Raw genomic sequence first — 22,451 nt, forward strand, 5'->3', positions numbered from 1 at the left:
TTTCTCTAAAATTGTCTTTCTGAAAGTTATAAGAAGCAAAGTAAAAAAATCATGAATTTATTTAAACAAGTGAAGACCAAGTCTTTAAAATATTTTCTTGGATTTTCAAATTCTATTTGAGTTTTGTCTCTCTTAGAATTAAAAATGTCGAGCAAAGCGAGACCAGCTTGCTAGTAAATAAATACAATTTAAAAAATAGAAGCAGCTCACTGGTAAGTGCTGCTATTTGAGCTATTTTTAGAACAGGCCAGCGGGCTACTCATCTGGTCCTTACGGGCTACCTGGTGCCCGCGGGCACCGCGTTGGTGACCCCTGCTCTAAAGTGTTTGCCAGGTGTAGTTAGTGTTTGTGAATGAATCCAGTGCAGTCCATACACTGCAAAAACTGAAATCTAAGTAAGATGAAATATCTGAAATAAGGGTGATATTTGCTTATTTTCTGTCTGATAAGATAATTCTTCTCACTAAGCAGATTTTATGTTAGAGTGTTTTACTTGTTTTAAGGGTTTTGGTCCTAAATGATCTCAGTAAGATATTACAGCTTGTTGCTGAGATTTGATGACCTATAGTGAGTAAAACATGCTTGAAACTAGAATATCAACTGTTGCAAAGCTGTGTCATCAACACTCACAAGTATAAAACTACTTTTTCAAAGTAATAATATCCTATTTCAAGCATGAAAAAGAAAATCATGGCTTTGACACAATTGTGTCTCATAATTAAAACAGATGACAGCCAAATGGACTTTGCTGTTTTATTTTTCTATGAAACAATAGAAAACACGTACTCATATAGTAGTACAGTTGGCACAGTACAGTAAACTGACAGTTAATATTTTAACATTTCTAACAATTTTGAACAGAAATAGTTCATGCACATTCAGATAAATTCTTCAAAATTACGATTAAAAAAATGTTTGGCCGAGGGCCGGGCTGTATATATGCGCACTAATTGACTGAAAGAGCACGCACTTGGCGCGATGATGTCATGTTGTCGATGGAAAAATGCATTTTTAGAGCATATGATTTGCCTGAGCGGCTAGGAGACCCCGAGAGTAACAAGCGGTTGCCTTGTTGCCTTTCCATTAATTAAGAACAATAAATTAGTTTTTAGTATAAGTTTGCTGGTTTCAAGAAATGTAATGCCGAGCGCATATCATTATGTCAAGATAATGGCACTAGCATTTACTTCATTTAAAAATATTTTTCAACATATTGAGCAAAGGTCTCTTTTTTTTCTACCAAGAAAAGTGCACTTGTTATTAGTGAGAATATACTTATTTTAAGGTATTTTTGGGTTCATTGAAGTTAGCTAATTTTACTTGTTTTGGAAAGTCTTGACAAGCCAAATGTTCTTGTTCTATTGGCAGATAATTTTGCTTAGTTCAAATAAAATACCCCTCATTTTTGTATATTTTTTTTCTTGTTTTTGAACACTGACTTTTTGCAGTGTAGGAACTTCTGATTCTAATTCAGACTCCCAAATTAGAGCTCCCGTTTTCTTATTGATTTTATAATGTATTTTTGTGTAATGTGTGTGTTCTGAAATAGGTTTTACATGCTATTTTATTGTGTTTAGACATGGTTATAATTATATAAGTTAAGCTCTCAGGAATGGCCAATGAACATTTCAAGTACAGTAACTTAAAGCTGCTATTATAAGAAGAAGAATATGAAGAAAAGTAAAGTGCTTTAATGAATGTTGCTAAAAAAAAGTGCATTAAGTTAAAGGTGAATATTCCTGAGAAAGACAAGACAGGAGTATACCGAAGTACATGTCAAACTACCACGCCATAACCACAACACCAGGGGGAGCTCCACTATCCACGTTAAACCCAGATTCCGATCTAACAAAGGTCTTAACTTATTCTCCTTCTGTGCACTGCAAAAAGTCAGTGTTCAAAAACAAGAAAAAAAAAACAAAAATGAGGGGTATTTTATTTGAACTAAGCAAAATTATCTGCCAATAGAACAAGAAAATTCGGCTTGTCAAGACTTTCCAAAACAAGTAAAATTAGCTAACATCGATGAACCCAAAAAATACCTTAAAATAAGTATTTTCTCACTAATAACAAGCCTTTTTATAGATTTTTATAGATATGCATGCTGGTTCTAGCTATTGGGCTGTTTCTAGTTTTATATTTTATTTATTTTTATTATCTTTCATTATTATTATTATTATTACTATTTTATTTTTCTTTTTTTTAACACTGTGGCACTTTGAGGTTGTTTGCTCAACGTAAAGTGCTTTTTACAAATAAAATCTATTATTATTATTATTACTTTTCTTGGTAGAAAAAAAAGAGAGACCTTTTTGCTCAATATGTTGAAAAATATTCTTAAAGGCCTACTGAAAGCCACTACTACCGACCACGCAGTCTGATAGTTTATATATCAATGATGAAATCTTAACATTATAACACATGCCAATACGGCCGGGTTAACTTATAAAGTGACATTTTAAATTTGCCGCTAAACTTCCGGTTCGAAACGCCTCTGAGGATGACGTATGCGCGTGACGTAGCCCGGCGAACACGGGTATGCCTTCCACATTGAAGTCGATACGAAAAAGCTCTGTTTTCATTTCACAATTCCACAGTATTCTGGACATCTGTGTTCGTGAATCTGTTTCAATCATGTTCATTGCATTATGGAGAAGGAAGCCAAGCAAGCAAAGAAGAAAGTTGTCGGTGCGAAATGGACGTATTTTTCGAACGTAGTCAGCCACAACAGTACACAGCCGGCGCTTCTTTGTTTACATTCCCGAAAGATGCAGTCAAGATGGAAGAACTCGGATAACAGAGACTCTAACCAGGAGGACTTTTGATTTGGATACACAGACGCCTGTAGAGAACTGGGACAACACAGACTCTTACCAGGATTACTTTGATTTGGATGACAAAGACGCAGACGTGCTACTGTGAGTATGCAGCTTTGGCTTTTTTTTGCGTATGTACGTAACTTTTTTAAAATATATAAGCTTTATGAACCTTGGGTTAGGTGAACGGTCTTTTGGGCCGAGTGATTGTGTGTGTTGATCATGTGTTTGAATTGTATTGGCGTGTTCTATGGAGCTAGGAGCTAGCAGAGGAGCTAGCATAACACATACCGTACCTACGTGCGCGTCACGTACGTAACTTTTTAAAAATATATAAGCTTTATGAACCTTGGGTTAGGTGAACGGTCTTTTGGGCTGAGTGATTGTGTGTGTTGATCAGGTGTTTGAATTGTATTGGCGTGTTCTATGGAGCTAGGAGCTAGCAGAGGAGCTAGGAGCTAGCATAACAAACACGCAGGTGTTATTATGCAGGATTAATTTGTGGCATATTAAATATAAGCCTGGTTGTGTTGTGGCTAATAGAGTATATATATGTCTTGTGTTTATTTACTGTTGTAGTCATTCCCAGCTGAATATCAGGTACCGTGAGTATGCAGCCTTGGCTGCTAAACATTCGATAACTTGACCGTATGTGCGCGTCACGTACGTAACTTTTTAAAAATATATAAGCTTTATGAACCTTGGGTTAAGGAAACGGTCTTTTGGGCTGAGTGATGGTGTGTGTTGATCAGGTGTTTGAATTGTATTGGCGTGTTCTATGGAGCTAGGAGCTAGCAGAGGAGCTAGGAGCTAGCATAACAAACACGCAGGTGTTTTTATGCAGGATTAATTTGTGGCATATTAAATATAAGCCTGGTTGTGTTGTGGCTAATAGAGTATATATATGTCTTGTGTTTATTTACTGTTGTAGTCATTCCCAGCTGAATATCAGGTCACCCCCGGCTCTCACAGCATCTTCCCTATCTGAATAGCTTCAACTCCCCACTAGTCCTTCACTTGCACTTTACTCATCCACAAATCTTTCATCCTCGCTCAAATTAATGGGGAAATTGTCGCTTTCTCGGTCCGAATCTCTCTCACTTCATGCGGCCATCATTGTAAACAATAGGGAACTTTGCGTATATGTTCAACTGACTACGTCACGCTACTTCCGGTAGGGGCAAGCCTTTTTTTTATCAGATACCAAAAGTTGCAATCTTTATCGTCGTTGTTCTATACTAAATCCTTTCAGCAAAAATATGGCAATATCGCGAAATGATCAAGTATGACACATAGAATAGATCTGCTATCCCCGTTTAAATAAAAAAAATTTATTTCAGTAGGCCTTTAAATGAAGTAAATGCTAGTGCCATTATCTTGACATAATGATATGCGCTCGGCATTACATTTCTTGAAACCAGCAAACTTATACTAAAAACTAATTTATTGTTCTTAATGGAAAGGCAACAAGGCAACCGCTTGTTACTCTCGGGGTCTCCTAGCCGCTCAGGCAAATAATAGTGTCTAAAAATGCATTTTTCCATTGACAACATGACATCATCGCGCCAAGTGCGTGCTCTTTCAGTCAATTAGTGTGCATATACACAGCCCGGCCCCCGGCCAAAATTGTGATATTGAAGAATTTATCTGAATGTGCATGAACTATTTCTGTTCAAAATTGTTAGAAATGTTAAATGTTTAAATATTAACTGTCAGTTTACTGCACTGTGCCAACTGTACTACTATATGAGTACGTGTTTTCTATTGTTTCTTTGGAAATAAAACAGCAAAGTCCATTTGGCTGTCATCTGTTTTAATTATGAGACACAATTGTGTCAAAGTCATGATTTTTTTTTTTCATGCTTGAAATAAGAATTTATTACTTTGAAAAAGCAGTTTTATACTTGTGAGTGTTGATGACACAGCTTTGCAACAGTTGATATTCTAGTTTCAAGCATGTTTTACTCAATATAGGTCATCAAATCTCAGCAACAAGCTGTAATATCTTACTGAGATCATTTAGGACCAAAACACTTAAAACTATCAGACAGAAAATAAGCAAATATCACCCTTATTTGAGATATTTCATCTTACTTAGATTTCAGTTTTTGCAGTGCATAACCACGACACCAGGGGGAGCTCCACTAACCACGTTAAACCCAGATTCCTCATCTCTATCCTCCTTCAAAACTGCACTAAAAGAACACCTCCAGACAACTTCAACCCTAGACTAACACCCTCCCCACCTCCGCATCCCACCTCCCCGGATTGTAAATAGTCAAATGTAAATAATCAAATGTATATACTTGTTCTTATGCTTTCTGATCTCTCTATGTCCACTACTTGCTGTACACACTGTTTCAATGTCCATTTCGCAGATGATGCAATTTTTGATGACTGAAGTGCTGATATCACCTGGGAGGTGAGGGGAGCAGTGAGCAGTGGTGGGGTGGCCGCGCCCAGGAATCATTTTTGCTGATTCAACCCCCAATTCCAACCCTTGATGCTGAGTGCCAAGCAGGGAGGTAAGGGTACCATTTTTTTATAGTCTTTGGTATGACTGTTGGTCTTTATGGTGGTACTTGGAGAACCAAGTCTTTTCTGAGGTGGTACTTGGTGGAAAAAAAAATTCAAAACCACTCCTCTAATCTAACAGAACAACTGCAATAATGTTTTAGGATTGAAGCTACAATAACACTTTCATACTTTTCGTAAATCTGTCTGAGGTGTATTAGATGCTGTGGTAGAATACAGGTTAATACTGCCTTTTTTTATTTTGAAGCCTACTTTGCACTGAACAGGAGAGTCACTGTGTTTTAATGCTTTGTAACTCGACAGTAGTTATGTTGGCTTTTCACATTGTTTAGCAATAACGAGATAGTTATGTGTGAATGTTTTCAGACATAACAAAGCATCGCGGCGGGTGTTGTTGACGCGATGTAACTATAAAAAACCGCAACAGAACACATACAGTACAGGCCAAAAGTTTGGACACCCCTTCTTGTTTTCTTTATTTTCATGACTATTTACTAGGGATGTCCGATAATGGCTTTTTGCCGATATCCGATATTCCGATATTGTCCAACTCTTTAATTACCGATACCGATATCAACCGATACCGATATCAACCGATATATGCAGTCGTGGAATTAACACATTATTATGCCTAATTTGGACAACCAGGTATGGTGAAGATAAGGTACTTTTTAAAAAAATTAGTAAAATAAGATAAATAAATTAAAAACATTTTCTTGAATAAAAAAGAAAGTACAACAATATAAAAACAGTTACATAGAAACTAGTAATGAATGAAAATTAGTAAAATTAACTGTTAAAGGTTAGTACTATTACTGGACCAGCAGCACGCACAATCATGTGTGCTTACGGACTGTATCCCTTGCAGACTGTATTGATATATATTGATATATAATGTAGGAACCAGAATATTAATAACAGAAAGAAACAACCCTTTTGTGTGAATGAATGGGGGAGGGAGGTTTTTTGGGTTGGTGCACTAATTGTAAGTGTATCTTGTGTTTTTTATGTTGATTTAATTTAAAAAAAAAAAAACCCCAAAAAAACCCCGATACCGATAATTAAAAAAACGATACCGATAATTTCCGATATTACATTTTAACGCATATATCGTAGAGATGTCCGATAATATCGGCCTGCCGATATTATCGGACATCTCTACTATTTACATTGTAGAATGCAGTGTTTCCCGCACATTCATTTATTTGTGTCGGCCCGCCACGAAAGAATTACGTCCGCCACAAATTTAAAAAAAGAAAAAAAAAGAAGACAAAAAAAGAAGTGTAGGATACTTCTCTTGTTGCCTTATTTGTATTTGACCACTACTGTTTTCTGTTTATTTGTTACTGACTGTGGCAGGACACCTCTGCCACTGTTTCACTTTATGTTGCTGGTAAATAATATGGTTGTAGTAGTAGGCTAAAGTTAAATTATTTAGTATGCACTAATTGTCATGGTGATGTCATGGTGATGTCATGGTGACCACGCCCTTAGCCACGCCCATAACCACGCCCCCACCGCCACAGGTATTTTGGCAGTTTATGGGAAACACTGGAATGTCACATCAAAACTACGAATGAACACATGTGGAGTTCTTCGTGGCCTAGTGGTTAGAGTGTCCGCCCTGAGATCGGTAGGTTGTGAGTTCAAACCCCGGCCGAGTCATACCAAAGACTATAAAAATGGGAGCCATTACCTCCCTGCTTGCCACTCAGCATCAAGGGTTGGAGTTGGGGGTTAAATCATCAAAAATGATTCCCGGGCACGGCCACCGCTGCTGCCCACTGCTCCCCTCACCTCCCAGGGGGGTGATCAAGGGTGATGGGTCAAATGCAGGGAATAATTTCGCCACACCTAGTGTGTGTGTGACAATCATTGGTACTTTAACTTAACTTTATGTACTTTAACAAAAAAAGGTGAAATAACCGAAAACATTGTTTAATATTCTACTTTCTTCAAAATAGCCACCCTTTTGCTCTGATTACTTTTTCGCACAGTCTTGGCATTCTCTCGGTGAGCTTCAAGAGGTAGTCACCTGAAATGGTTTTCACTTCACAGGTGTCATAGTTTTGACGCCTTCAGTGACAATCTACAATGTAAATAGTCTTGAAAATAAAGAAAAGGCATTGAAATGAGAAGGTGTGTCCAAACTTTCGGCCTGTAATGTATATCTGTATGGAAGTATTGTTAATTTCCCTTGTGGATCAATAAAGTTTGTCTAAGTCTAAGTCTAATTATCAGTATACCGCCCAGCCCCACTGACTAGTAATAATAATAATAATAATGACAATAACAGTAATAATACTAACACAGATGTTATGTCCTTACCCATTTAGCAATCGGGCATCCTCTTGAGCTCTTTCCTTCTCTGCCTGTGTACACCACTTTTTCTATCCGGATAGCATCTCCTTTCTCGCCATACCTGCACATGAGAAAAGTAACACACGTCAGATCTGGATTATACTCCCCCCATCCAACGCCGTCTTGATCCTATTAGAACTGTGGAGGTCAGTCATATTTGCCATAGTAAATGCAAAATGTACTATCTTTGTCTCAGTCAAAACACTAGAGGGCAGTGTTTTCCTGCACTGCAAAAACTGAAATCTAAGTAAGATTGAATATCTCAAATAAGGGTGATATTTGCTTATTTTCTGTCTGATAAGATAATTCTTCTCACTAAGCAGATTTTTATGTTAGAGTGTTTTACTTATTTTAAGGGTTTTGGTCCTAAATGATCTCAGTAAGATATTATGACCTATAGTGAGTAAAACATGCTTGTAACTATTTTTGTCCAAATGTCCAAAACATACACTGCAAAAAGTCAGTGTTCAAAAACAAGAAAAACAAAAAACAAACATTAGGGGTATTTTATTTGAACTAAGCAAAATGATCTGCCAATAGAACAAGAAAATTCGGCTTGTCAAGACTTTCCAAAACAAGTAAAATTAGCTAACTTCAATGAACCCAAAAATACCTTAAAATAAGTATATTCTCACTAATAACAAGTGCACTTTTCTTGGTAGAAAAAAAAGAAATTTTTGCTCAATATGTTGAAAAATATTCTTAAATGAAGTAAATGCTAGTGCCATTATCTTGACCTAATGATATGCGCTCGGAATCATGATTTTTTTTTCATGCTTGAAGTAGTAGTAGTTTAGTAGTTTAGTCTTTATTTGAAGGGACAATGTACAGAAACATTAAGCTCAAAGACAGATATGTTCTGTACCAGATTATAGCTAAATAGCTCATTTCCATCTGCAGTCCCTGGCTACCTAAATTAAAGGGATACAAAAATCATGCAATAAAATTATGACAATAAAATCATACACAAGTATTAAGAAAAAAGTCATAAAATGCCCTTTCATGGACACATACTTAATATACAATACAACCACACCTCATTTACATCATCACACAAAGACAATGCATGCTTTTGTTCACATCTGTCATCATTTGTAAAAAACAACCATGATTTTAACAGACACACCTCACAATTTACAATAAAAATGCTCTCATGGATAAATATAATACACATTAGGTTGATGTGTAAGTAAGTAAGAAATGATTACTTTAAAAAAGTAGTTTTATACTTGTGAGTGTTGATGACACAGCTTTGCAACAGTTGATATTCTAGTTTCAAGCATGTTTTACTCAATATAGGTAATCAAATCTCAGCAACAAGCTGTAATATCTTACTGAGATCATTTAGGACCAAAACACTTAAAACAAGTAAAACACTCTAACATAAAATCTGCTTAGCCCCATTACTGGGATGCCCAAAATGTCCATAACACACACAGCTGAGTCCCACGGGAAGGCGGGGATAAAAGTTGGAAAAGACAGCAAAAGTCCCAAAAATGTTCAAAATACCTACCCAGGTTCGAGTCCCACTTGGAGTGCCACAAGTCTTAAAACTTGTGGCACCCGAACCCGGGTGTGATTTTTCAACATTTTACCGACTTTTCTCACTTTTCTCCCCGCCTTCCCGTGGGACTTTGCTGGGCGCGTTTTGGACATTTTGGGCGGGACTTGTGGGACTCCAACCTGGGTAGGTATTTTGAAAAATTTTCGGACTTTTCCTACTTTTTTAAGCTATTTTTGGGTTCATGAGGTTAGCTAATTTTATTTGTTTTGGAAAGTCTTGACAAGCCAAATTTTCTTGTTCTATTGGCAGATAATTTTGCTTAGTTCAAATAAAATACCCCTCATTTTTGTATTTTTTTTTCTTGTTTTTGAACACTGACTTTTTGCAGTGTGGGAGTGGGCGGCCACAACTTGCATTGACTGCTTAGCTTCCTGTGAAATAGTAGTCAAGATTATTTTTAAAGGAAGGGCAGAACTTGATGTTGCTGTTCATCAACTGACTTTTCTCATCAATTGATGAAAGAATATGAATTTCAATAGGTGACCCCTGCACTACTGCCAACCTTGAGACCTCCGAATTCGGGAGATGGGGGTTTGAGGTGTGTGGAGGGTAGCGGGGGTGTATATATTTTCAAGTATTTCTTATATATACACTACCGTTCAAAAGTTTGGGGTCACCCAAACAATTTTGTGGAATAGCCTTCATTTCTAAGAACAATAATTGACTGTCGAGTTTCAGATGAAAGTTCTCTTTTTCTGGCCATTTTGAGCGTTTAATTGACCCCACAAATGTGATGCTCCAGAAACTCAATCTGCTCAAAGGAAGGTCAGTTTTGTAGCTTCTGTAACGAGCTAAACTGTTTTCAGATGTGTGAACATGATTGCACAAGGGTTTTCTAATCATCAATTAGCCTTCTGAGCCAATGAGCAAACACATTGTACCATTAGAACACTGGAGTGATAGTTGCTGGAAATGGGCCTCTATACACCTATGTAGATATTGCACCAAAAACCAGACATTTGCAGCTAGAATAGTCATTTACCACATTAGCAATGTATAGAGTGTATTTCTTTAAAGTTAAGACTAGTTTAAAGTTATCTTCATTGAAAAGTACAGTGCTTTTCCTTCAAAAATAAGGACATTTCAATGTGACCCCAAACTTTTGAACGGTAGTGTATATACGGTATACATAAACAATCCGTTCATGAATGAGTATATCCGTTCGGCCACCGTGTTCAATGGAGAAGTCTGATCTACAAAATGTGCAGGCAACATACCCCTTCCCCTTCGAGCTGTCCTGGATGAACCGAAATTATTTTTTCCAATCATTTTGGAACTTGCAAGCGTACTTCTTCTCACTCGTCGTCGCCTTGTCTCTTCTTCGTTCTTCTGTTATGTTTTTGGACATTACTACTTGTCGTAGTTTTGAAGCAATGCATGATGGGAATCCGGATGTTGTGTCTCAGTGTATTAACGTTGCCGGCTGGAATAAACACACGCTGAGAAATAGCTCCGTGCCTGCCTACTTTATGGGTTATAGATAAACCTATGGATAACGGAGACCTATACAATAGTCTCCTTTTCAGGTTGTAGAGGACGCTAAAGGCAGTGCCTTTAAGGCACGCCCCCCAATATTGTTGTCCGGGTGGAAATCGGGAGAAATTCGGAAGAATGGTTGCCCCGGGAGATTTTCGGGAGGGGCACTGAAATTCGGGAGTCTCCCGGGAAAATCGGGATGGTTGGAAAGTATGACAATGTATGCACATAACGTTTACTTCAGTGTCTAGTGCAGGGGTCACCAACGCGGTGCCCGCGGGCACCAGGTAGCCCGTAAGGACCAGATGAGTAGCCCGCTGGCCTGTTCTAAAAATAGCTCAAATAGCAGCACTTACCAGTGAGCTGCCTCTATTTTTTAAATGTTATTTATTTACTAGCAAGCTGGTCTCGCTTTGCCCGACATTTTTAATTCTAAGGGAGACAAAACTCCAATAGAATTTGAAAATCCAAGAAAATATTTTAAAGACTTGGTCTTCACTTGTTTAAATAAATTCATTTTTTTTTTTTACTTTGCTTCTTATAACTTTCAGAAAGACAATTTTAGAGAAAAAATACAACCTTAAAAATTATTTTAGGATTTTTAAACACATATACCTTTTTACCTTTTAAATTCCTTCCTCTTCTTTCCTGACAATTTAAATCAATGTTCAAGTAATTTATTTTTTTTATTGTAAAGAATAATAAATACATTTTAATTTAATTCTTCATTTTATCTTCTGTATTTTCGTCGAAGAATATTTGTGAAATATTTCTTCAAACTTATTAGGATTAAAATTCAAAAAAATTATTCTGGAAAATCTAGAAAATCTGTAGAATCAAATTTAAATCTTATTTCAAAGTCTTTTAAATTTCTTTTAAAATTTTTGTTCTGGAAAATCTAGAAGAAATAAGGATTTGTCTTTGTTAGAAATATAGCTCGGTGCAATTTGTTATATATTCTAACAAAGTGTAGATTGGATTTTAACCTATTTAAAACATGTCATCAAAATTCTAAAATTAATCTTAATCAGGAAAAATTACTAATGATGTTCCATAAATTCTTTTTTTAATTTTTTCAAAAAGATTCAAATTAGCTAGTTTTTTCTCTTCTTTTTTTCGGTAGAATTTTGAATTCTAAAGAGTCGAAATTGAAGATAAACTATGTTTCAAAATTTAATTGTCATTTGTTTCGTGTTTTCTCCTCTTTTAAACCATTCAATTAAGTGTAAATATCATTAATGATTAATAATAACAGAGTTAAAGGTAAATTGGGCAAATTGGCTATTTCTGGCAATTTATTTAAGTGTGTATCAAACTGGTAGCCCTTCGCATTAATCAGTACCCAAGAAGTAGCTCTTGGTTTCAAAAAGGTTGGTGACCCCTGGTCTAGTGGCTCCCTGGAGCTTTTTCAAAAATGTAATAAAAAAGGGAAAAAGAGAGAGAGAGGGGGGGGGGGGGGGAATATATTTTTTCTTTTAATATGGTTTCTGTCGGAGGACAAACATGACACAAAACTTTGGAATTGTTAAAAATCCAACTATTTATGTTAAACATGCTTCACTGATGAGAGTATTTGGCGCGCGCCACTTTCTCCTACTAATTTCGGAAGTCCTTAAACGCAGCGTAGTTTGTTTACATGTACAACTTTTCTTGATTCTGCCACAGAAAGACGTGTTTTATGCCCCTCCTTCTTTTAATCTCATTTTGCCCACCAAATTATTTATGCTGTGCGTGAATGCACAAAAGGTGAGCTTTGTTGACGTTATTGACTCGTGTGTAGTGCTGATCAGGCATATTTGGTCAGTGCAGGACTGCAAGCTAATCGATGCTAGCTGTGTGGACATATTGCATCATTATGCCTCGTATTTGAGGTATATTTGAGCTCATTTTATTTGCCGTTTCCTTTAACTTGGACACACACATCCTGTCTTAGTCCATTCTCAGCCAGGAGTTATCTCACCCTCTGAAAAGCCTCCGTTTGACTAATGTTTTCCAATGTCGTAAAAATGTGTACAATAAATATTACATTTCAATATTTTTGTCAACGAAGATTTGTGTCAGCCTGTGTCATTTGATAGTAGGCTAATATAGACACTTACATCATGTGTTGTCTTCATTACAACACTAATACAAGACTTTGAAAGTTATTTTGATAGTAGGCTAATATAGCTAATATAGACACTTACATCATGTGTTGCCTTCATTATAACACTTTTATAAGACTTTTAAAGTCATTTTGATAGTAGGCTAATATAGCTAATATAAACACTTACATCATGTGTTGCCTTCATTATATCACTTTTATAAGACTTTTAAAGTCAGTTTGATAGTAGGCTAATATAGATACTTACATCATGTGTTGCCTTCATTATAACATTTATATAAGACTTTTAAAGTCATTTTGATAGTAGGCTAATGTAGCTAATATAGACACTTACATCATGTGTTGTCTTCATTATAACATTTATATAAGACTTTTAAAGTCATTTTGATAGTAGGCTAATGTAGCTAATATAGACACTTACATCATGTGTAAGTACAATTACACCCCCCCCCCCCCCCACACACACACCTCAACCTCCTCATGCTCTCTCAGGGAGAGCATGTCCCAAATTCCACGCTGCTGTTTTGAGGCAAGTTAAAAAAAATACTGCACTTTGTGACTTCAATAATAAATATGGCAGTGCCATGTTGGCATTTTTTTCCATAACTTGAGTTGATTTATTTTGGAAAATCTTGTTACATTGTTTAATGCATCCAGCGGGGCCTCACAACAAAATTAGCCATAATAATGTGTTAATTCCACGACTGCATATATCGGTATCGGTTGATATCGGTATCGGTAATTAAGAGTTGGACAATATCGGCTATCGGCAAAAAAGCCATTATCGGACATCTCTATATGAAACCATTTGTTAATCACAAAATATGTTATTTATTGAAGACATGAACTTAAGGCTTAGGTCAGGCTGATTACAAAAATAAGTACTAATCAAATACACTGCAAGGGACTCATAAATAACTGACAATTTGTTTTACAAACAATTATGTTGTGCTAAAATAAATCAACTAAATTAACAATTAATATTTTTTCTTAACTAAACGGCCAATAAAATTAAAGTGCAAATGAAAATATAGCTTCATCATTTTAGTCATAATTTTTGCGCTTGAGAAACTTCTCTGTGACTTTAGCTCCAGAATTCTTCTGTTTGTCTGATATTGTCATTACTGCCACAAGTGACAAGTGGTGGAAAAGTGTATTACAAGTAAGTACCACTGCAGTCCATACGGCCCAACAAGGGTTTAACAAACACTGGTCTCGACCTCAAGAAAATGTTTTAAAAGTAGCTTAAATTCATTACAGGTCCCCTTGAATATGTGTGTGGTTTATCTACTTATAGAACACAGACAGAACAATGAACATCTCTGTGTCCGTCTCCTTTCTTTGTGTCGCAGCTAGATCAATAAAGTGCTGTCCACAAAACGAGGCGTTCAGGAGCACTGTGGAACTCTGAGTGTTAGGCTTTCAGACCGTCTCCGTGCTTTATTATTAAGCACAATTGCAAAATTGTCCACCATAGGGCCAAATGAAGTTGTGAGTACCAACACCTTGATAAAGAAGGTGAGACACACCTATAAACATATATATGTGGTTTACAAAGGACTTATACTAAATCCTGTGTTATGAACATACCAATATCTTTTACAAACCCCGTTTCTCTATGAGTTGGGAAATTGTGTTCGATGTAAATATAAACGGAATACAATGATTTGCAAATCATTTTCAACCCATATTCAGTTGAATATGCTACAAAGACAACATATTTGATGTTCAAACTCATAAACATTTTTTTGCAAATAATCATTAACTTTAGAATTTGATGCCAGCAACACGTGACAAAGAAGTTGGGAAAGGTGGCAATAAATACTGATAAAGTTGAGGAATGCTCATCAAACACTTATTTGGAACATCCCACAGGTGAACAGGCAAATTGGGAACAGGTGGGTGCCATGATTGGGTATAAAAGTAGATTCCATGAAATGCTCAGTCATTCACAAACAAGGATGGGGCGAAGGTCACCACTTTGTCAACAAATGCGTGAGCAAATTGTTGAACAGTTTAAGAACAACCTTTCTCAACCAGCTATTGCAAGGAATTTAGGGATTTCACCATCTACGCTCCGTAATATCATCAAAAGGTTCAGAGAATCTGGAGAAATCACTGCACGTAAGCAGCTAAGCCCGTGACCTTCCATCCCTCAGGCTGTACTGCATCAACAAGCGACATCAGTGTGTAAAGGATATCACCACATGGGTTCAGGAACAGTTCAGAAACCCACTGTCAGTAACTACAGTTGGTCGCCACATCTGTAAGTGCAAGTTAAGACTCTCCTATGCAAGGCGAAAAGCGTTTATCAACAACACCCAGAAACGCTGTCGGCTTCGCTGGGCCTGAGCTCATCTAAGATGGACTGATACAAAGTGGAAAAGTGTTCTGTGGTCTGACAAGTCCACATTTCAAATTGTTTTTGGAAACTGTGGACGTCGTGTCCTCCGGACCAAAGAGGAAAAGAACCATCCAGGATTGTTATAGGCGCAAAGTTGAAAAGCCAGCATGTGTGATGGTATGGGGGTGTATTAGTGCCCAAGACATGGGTAACTTACACATCTGTGAAGGCGCCATTAATGCTGAAAGGTACATACAGGTTTTGGAGAAACATATGTTGCCACCCAAGCAACGTTATCATGGACGCCCCTGCTTATTTCAGCAGGACAATACCAAGCCACGTGTTACATCAACGTGGCTTCATAGTAAAAGAGTGCGGGTACTAGACTGGCCTGCCTGTAGTCCAGACCTGTCTCCCATTGAAAATGTGTGGCGCATTATGAAGCCTAAAATAGCACAAGGGAGACCCCCGGACTGTTGAACAACTTAAGCTGTACATCAAGCAAGAATGGGAAAGAATTCCACCTGAGAAGTTTCAAAAATGTGTCTCCTCAGTTCCCAAACCTTTACTGAGTGTTGTTAAAAGGAAAGGCCATGTAACACAGTGGTGAACATGCCCTTTCCCAACTACTTTAGCACGTGTTGCAGCCATGAAATTCTAAGTTAATTATTATTTGCAAAAAAAAAATAAAGTTTATGAGTTTGAACATCAAATATGTTGTCTTTGTAGCATATTCAACTGAATATGGGTTGAAAAGGATTTGCAAATCATTGTATTCTGTTTATATTTACATCTAACACAATTTCCCAACTCATATGGAAACGGGGTTTGTACTTTAAAATCACCCATCCATCCACCGTTTTTTTACCGGTTGTCCGTCTCGAGGTTGCGGGGGTGCTGGAGCCTATCTCAGCTGCATTCGGGCGGAAGGCGGGGTACACCCTGGACAAGTCGCCACCTCATCGCAGGGCCAACACAGATAGACAGACAACATTCAGCACCCATATGTGATCAAACAAATGTTTGCTTTGGGTATAATTCTACATCTTAGAATCATGTATAAACATATATATGTGGTTTACGAAGGACTTAAACTAAATACTGTATTATGAACATACCAATATATTTTAATACGTACTTATTTCTGCAAGTCAACTTGTATGGGGGAGTGTATGGGCCGAGTCTGGGATCAGGGGTTGTGTCAGGGTGGGTTCAGGTCATCGGAACTTGTCAGAAACTCGCTCATGGTTCATATCAAATCTCCTGACCGCTTGATGCCTGCCATTGTGAAAACTTCCAACCCTGACCAGATTTGGCGTGACAGTGAGCACAAAGGCTTCCCGGTGAAAGGGAATCACCCGAAGATGGCAGAGAGTTTGGGGCTGGGGGGGGTGGGGGGTAAGCTCTATCACCACAGGAAGGCCGGCCTGGGTCAGGGGTGGGTCAAAGGTCATCCAGGAACTGAGGGGTCTTACTGAGTTACGTCATTTCTCAAACAACAATAAAGTTTCTGGCCTAACATCCCCCTCAGTCCTCAGTGGGGACTAATGACACAGTAGAACAATTCACCATGAACAATGGATGTTTGCCATTAAAGGGGCAAAAAAACAACGTGTAAGTAAATATGTAGCACATTTTAAGTGGACTTAAGTCTTTTAATTTGTCTCGTTGCAAGCCATCTTAAGATGCACCTTGTTGCCTCATATAAAAATGAAAAACAATCAAATGTCATGCCTGAGAATATTTCCATTCCTCCAAATCACTTTATTCTTAAAGGGAAATGCACTTTTTATCTTTATTTTGCTCATCAATCACAATCATTATAAAAGACATGACGACGGAGGTTTTTTTAGGTTTTTTTACGCATTCTAACATTGTAAATAAACATAAACAAAAGTCCGCTTACAGTCCACTATTCCACCTGTAAAATCCAATAAATAATAGAGATGTCCGATATTATCGGCCGATAAATGCTTTAAAATGTAATATCGGAAAGGATCGGTTTCAACCTCCCGATTTTCCCGCGAGACTCACGAATTTCAGTGCCCCTCCCGAAAATCCCGGGGCAACCATTCTCCCGATTTCCACTCGGACAACAATATTGGGGGCGTGCCTTAAGGGCACTGCCTTTAGCGTCCTCTACAACCTGTCGTCACGTCCGCTATTCCTCCATATACACAGCGTGCACACACACAAGTGAATGCAAATGCATACTTGGTCAACAGCCATACAGGTCACACTGAGGGTAGCCGTATAAACAACTTTAACACTGTTACAAATATGCGCCACACTGTGAACCCACACCAAACAAGAATGACAAACACATTTCGGGAGAACATCCGCACCGTAACACAACATAAACACAACAGAACAAATACCCAGAACCCCTTGCAGCACTAAGTCTTCCGGGACGCTACAATATACACCCCCCGCTACCACCAAACCCCGCCCCCCCACCTCAAGCTAAACACAACAAAAATGTAACAAACAGCAAAATATGAATGCAAAGTGTAATAAACACCTACAATATGATATATTATCACTTTTATGCATAAATTTGTTGTAAAAATTTGCTTCCGCGTCTGTTCCCGACACATGCATTTTGGGCTCGCAGATTTCAACCGTTGAAATACTTTCTGTTGTTCAAGACTTACGATCATTTGAAAACAGCACTGCACATCATGATTTATTTGTAACAAACAGCAAAATATGAATGCAATAAGCGTGATAAAAACACCTACAATATGATATATTATCACGTAAAAATGTGCTTCCGCATCTGTTCCTGACACATGCGTTTCGGGCTGGCTGCTCCGAAAACAAACCCCGCCCACTCTGCTTTGTTCCTGCTGTGTCGCAGATTACTGCAATAACTCCTATAACACTCAAAAGCGCAGATTTCGACCATTGAAATACTTTCTATAGTTCAAGACTTACGGGAATTTAAAAAAAACAGCACTGCACATTATAATTGCAAATACATTTTTGATGTTAAAGGTCTAAAAAAAATGATGTAGAACGCCGTATTTTGCCCAGCTCTGCTATACTTGTAGCTAATTAATTTGTGATTTGGAGTGAAAATGGATTAAAATCATGTAATAGGCTTTCAATATATATATTTTGATGCAAATTGTACCACTTCTGTTTAGAGATGTCCGATAATGGCTTTTTTGCAGATATCCGATATTGTCCAACTCTTAATTAACGATTCCGATATCAACCGATACCGATATATACAGTCGTGGAATCAACACATTTTTATGCCTAATTTTGTTGTGATGCCCTGTTCGATGCATTAAACAATGTAACAAGGTTTTCCAAAATAAATCAACTCAAGTTATGGAAAAAAATTGTAGCGTCCCGGAAGAGTTAGTGCTGCAAGGGGTTCCGGGTATTTGTTCTGTTGTGTTTATGTTGTGTTACGGTGCGGATGTTCTCCCGAAATGTGTTTGTCATTCTTGTTTGGTGTGGGTTCACAGTGTGGCGCATATTTGTAACAGTGTTAAAGTTGTTTATACGGATACCCTCAGTGTGACCTGTATGGCTGTTGACCAAGTATGCATTGCATTCACTTGTGTGTGTGAAAAGCCGTAGATATTATGTGACTGGGCCGGCACGCAAAGGCAGTGCCTTTAAGGTTTATTGGCGCTCTGTACTTCTCCCTACGTCCATGTACACAGCGGCGTTTTAAAAAGTCATACATTTTACTTTTTGAAACCGATACCGATCATTTTGAAACCGATACCGATAATGTCCGATATTACATTTTAAAGCATTTATCGGCCAATAATATCGGCAGTCTGATATTATCGGACATCCCTACTTCTGTTGCCGTGGTGAATGCCTGTTACCTGCGGCTGCAGGCCAGACGCCATTGTGGGCAAAAGAGCTCAGTCGACAAAAGCCACATCTATTGCCTTGTGGCTTTTGGCTGCTGAGATGACATCACTACACTCAACGTGTGGGCAAAATAACAATAGCATAACTATGGAGTAGTGTTGTCCCCATACCAATATTATGCCGGTACCAAAATGATTTCCATACTTTTCGGTACTTTTCGATATTTTTCTAAATAAAGGGAACCACAAAAAATTTTACAAATTTTAACAAAAAATCTTACAGTACATTAAACATATGTTTCTTGTTACTTGTTTATTTACTGTTAATGTCTGCTTACTTGTTCTATCTACACTTCTGTTAAAATGTAATAATCATTTATTCTTCTGTTGTTTGGATGCTTTACATTAGTTTTGGATGATACCACAAATTTGGGTATCGATCCGATACCAAGTCGTTACAGGATCATACATTGGTCACATTTCAAGTCCTCGTGTGTCCAGGGACGTATTTCATATATTAAACATAATATACTTTTTTTTTTTAAAACGAAAGAAGATTTTGTCGATGCCAAAACATATCGACATAATCATAGTAGTATCAACTAGATGCGCTCCTGTACTTGGTATCATTACAGCGGATGTCAGGTGTAGATCCACCCATGGCGTTTGTTTACATTGTGACACCGTGTCCCAATACCTATATTTTGGTAGCGGTACCAAAATTTATTTCAATACTTTTTGGTACATTTTGATACTTTTCTAAATAAAGGGGACCACAAAAAAATGACACTATTGGCTTTATTTTAACAAAAAATCTTAGGGTACATTAAACATATGTTTCTTATTGCAAGTTTGTCCTTAAATAAAATAGTCAACATACTAGACAACTTGTCTTTTAGTAGTAAGTAAACAAACAAAGACTCCTAATTTAGCTGCTGACATATGCAGTAACATATTGTGTCATTTATCTAACTATTATTTTGTCAACATTATTAAGGACAAGTGGTAGAAAATGAATTATTAAATCTACTTGTTCATTTACTGTTAATATCTGCTTATTTTCACTTTTAATATGTTCTATCTGCACTTCTGTTCAAATGTAATAATCACTTATTCTTCTGTTGTTTGATACTTTACATTAGTTTTGGATGATACCACAAATTTGGGTATCAATCCGATACCAAGTCGTTACAGGATCATACATTGGTCACATTCAAAGTCCTCGTGTGTCCAGGGACGTATTTCATATATTATTCTTAATATACATTTTAAAAAAAACAAACGAAAGAAGATTTTGTGATGCCAAAAAATATTGACGTAATCATAGCAGTATCGACTAGATACGCTCCTGTACTTGGTATCATTGCAGTGGATGTTATGTATAGAGCCACCCATGGCGTTTGTTTACATTGTGACGCCGTGTCCCAATACCAATATTTTGGTAGCGGTACCAAAATGTATTTCAATACTTTTCGGTACTTTTTGATACTTTTTAAATAAAGGGGACCACAAAAAAATGGCATTATTGGCTTTATTTTAACAAAAAATCTTAGGGTACATTAAACATATGTTTCTTATTGCAAGTTTGTCCTTAAATAAAATAGTGAACATACAAGACAACTTGTCTTTTAGTAGTAAGTAAACAAACAAAGACTCCTAATTTAGCTGCTGACATATGCAGTAACATTTTGTGTCATTTTCCATTCTAATATTTTTTCAACATTATTAAGGACAAACTGTAGAAAATGGATTATTAATCTACTTGTTCATTTACTGTTAATATCTGCTTACTTTCTCTTTTAACATGTTCTATCTACACTTCTGTTCAAATGTAATAATCACTTATTCTTCTGTTGTTTGATACTTTACATTAGTTTTGGATGATACCACAAATTTGGGTATCAATCCGATACCAAGTCGTTACAGGATCATACATTGGTCATATTCAAAGTCCTCATGTGTCCAGTGACGTATTTCATATATTAAACATAATATAAATAAAAAACGAAAGAACATTTTGTGACGCCAAACAATATAGACGTAATCATAGTAGTATCGACTAGATACGCTCCTGTACTTGGTATCATTACAGTGGATGTCAGGTGTAGATCCACCCATGGTATTATTGGCTTTATTTTAACAAAAAATCTTAGGGTAGATTAAACATATGTTTATTATTGCAAGTTTGTCCTTAAATAAAATAGTGAACATACAAGACAACTTGTCTGTTAGTAGTAAGTAAACAAACAAAGGCTCCTAATTAGTCTGCTGACATATGCAGTAACATATAGTGTCATTTTCCATTCTAATATTTTGTCAACATTATTAAGGACAAACTGTAGAAAATGGATTATTAATCTACTTGTTCATTTACTGTTAATATCTGCTTATTTTTGCTTTTAATATGTTCTATCTGCACTTCTGTTCAAATGTAATAATCACTTATTTTTCTCTTGTTTGATACTTTACATTAGTTTTGGATGATACCATAAATTTAAGTATCGACCCGATACCAAGTAGTTACAGGATCATACGTTGGTCATATTCAAAGTCCTCATGTGTCCAGGGACGTATTTCCTGAGTTTATAAAAATAATATACATTTTTTAAAAACAAAAAATGATTTTGTGATGCTAAAATTATTGACGTAATCATAGTATCGACTAAATACGCTCTTGTACTTGGTATCATTACAGTAGATGTTAGGTGTCGATCCACCCATGGCGTTTGCTTACATTGTGACGCATGTGTAGTGAAGCATGTTTAGCTATTCCTCGTCCTGCAGTGATAATGATACTTGTAAGAAACTTACTTTACTTGTCGCCATGGAGACGAGGATTAGTGATTAAGAAGTAGCTACAACACTGCAGACTGCGGATGGATGTTAGCCGCTGTCTTAAAGCACCTCTTCCTGAGGGCGTTTCAGTGTTATAACTTCACCTTTATCGTTAGTTTTTAAGCCAGAATGTGTCTGTTCTCCCTTTTCTGTCTACACACTGTGTCTGCTTGTAAGTACTCCGTGTGTGTGCGCTGCCGAACATGTTCCTCCGCTCGTAAAACCAGCAACGACAGGACGTGACGACGACGGGGTGACGGGGGGGTGGTGGACCGATACTTTTCAGAGGCGGTATAGTACCAAACTTGCCAACCCTCCCGTTTTTAGCGGGAGAATCCCGTTATTCAGCGCCTCTCCCGACAACCTCCCGGCAGAGATTTTCTCCCGACAAACTCCCGGTATTCAGCCGGAGCTGGAGGCCACGCCCCCTCCAGCTCAATGCGGACCTGAGTGGGGACAGCCCGTTCTCACGTCCGCTTTCCCAGCAGCTTGCCTGCCCAATGACGTCATAACATCTACGGCTTTTAGAGAGTAGAGTGCACAACAAGGAGAGAGAGTTCTTGGTTTCTTATGTGGG

At 37.3% G+C, this 22,451-nt stretch overlaps 1 protein-coding gene across 1 annotated transcript in view; it reads right to left on the reverse strand.

Moving 5' to 3' along the window:
• tet3 (tet methylcytosine dioxygenase 3) overlaps positions 1-22,451 on the reverse strand; it is a 112,453-nt gene that overhangs the window by 18,921 nt on the left and 71,081 nt on the right. The window contains exon 4 of the mRNA XM_062051595.1: positions 7,680-7,773. Coding sequence (XP_061907579.1) covers positions 7,680-7,773 — 94 coding nt within the window. The remainder of the gene's footprint in view (positions 1-7,679; positions 7,774-22,451) is intronic.

Source organism: Entelurus aequoreus, linkage group LG06 (genome assembly GCF_033978785.1).
Source record: "Entelurus aequoreus isolate RoL-2023_Sb linkage group LG06, RoL_Eaeq_v1.1, whole genome shotgun sequence".
Classification (NCBI taxonomy): domain Eukaryota; kingdom Metazoa; phylum Chordata; class Actinopteri; order Syngnathiformes; family Syngnathidae; genus Entelurus; species Entelurus aequoreus.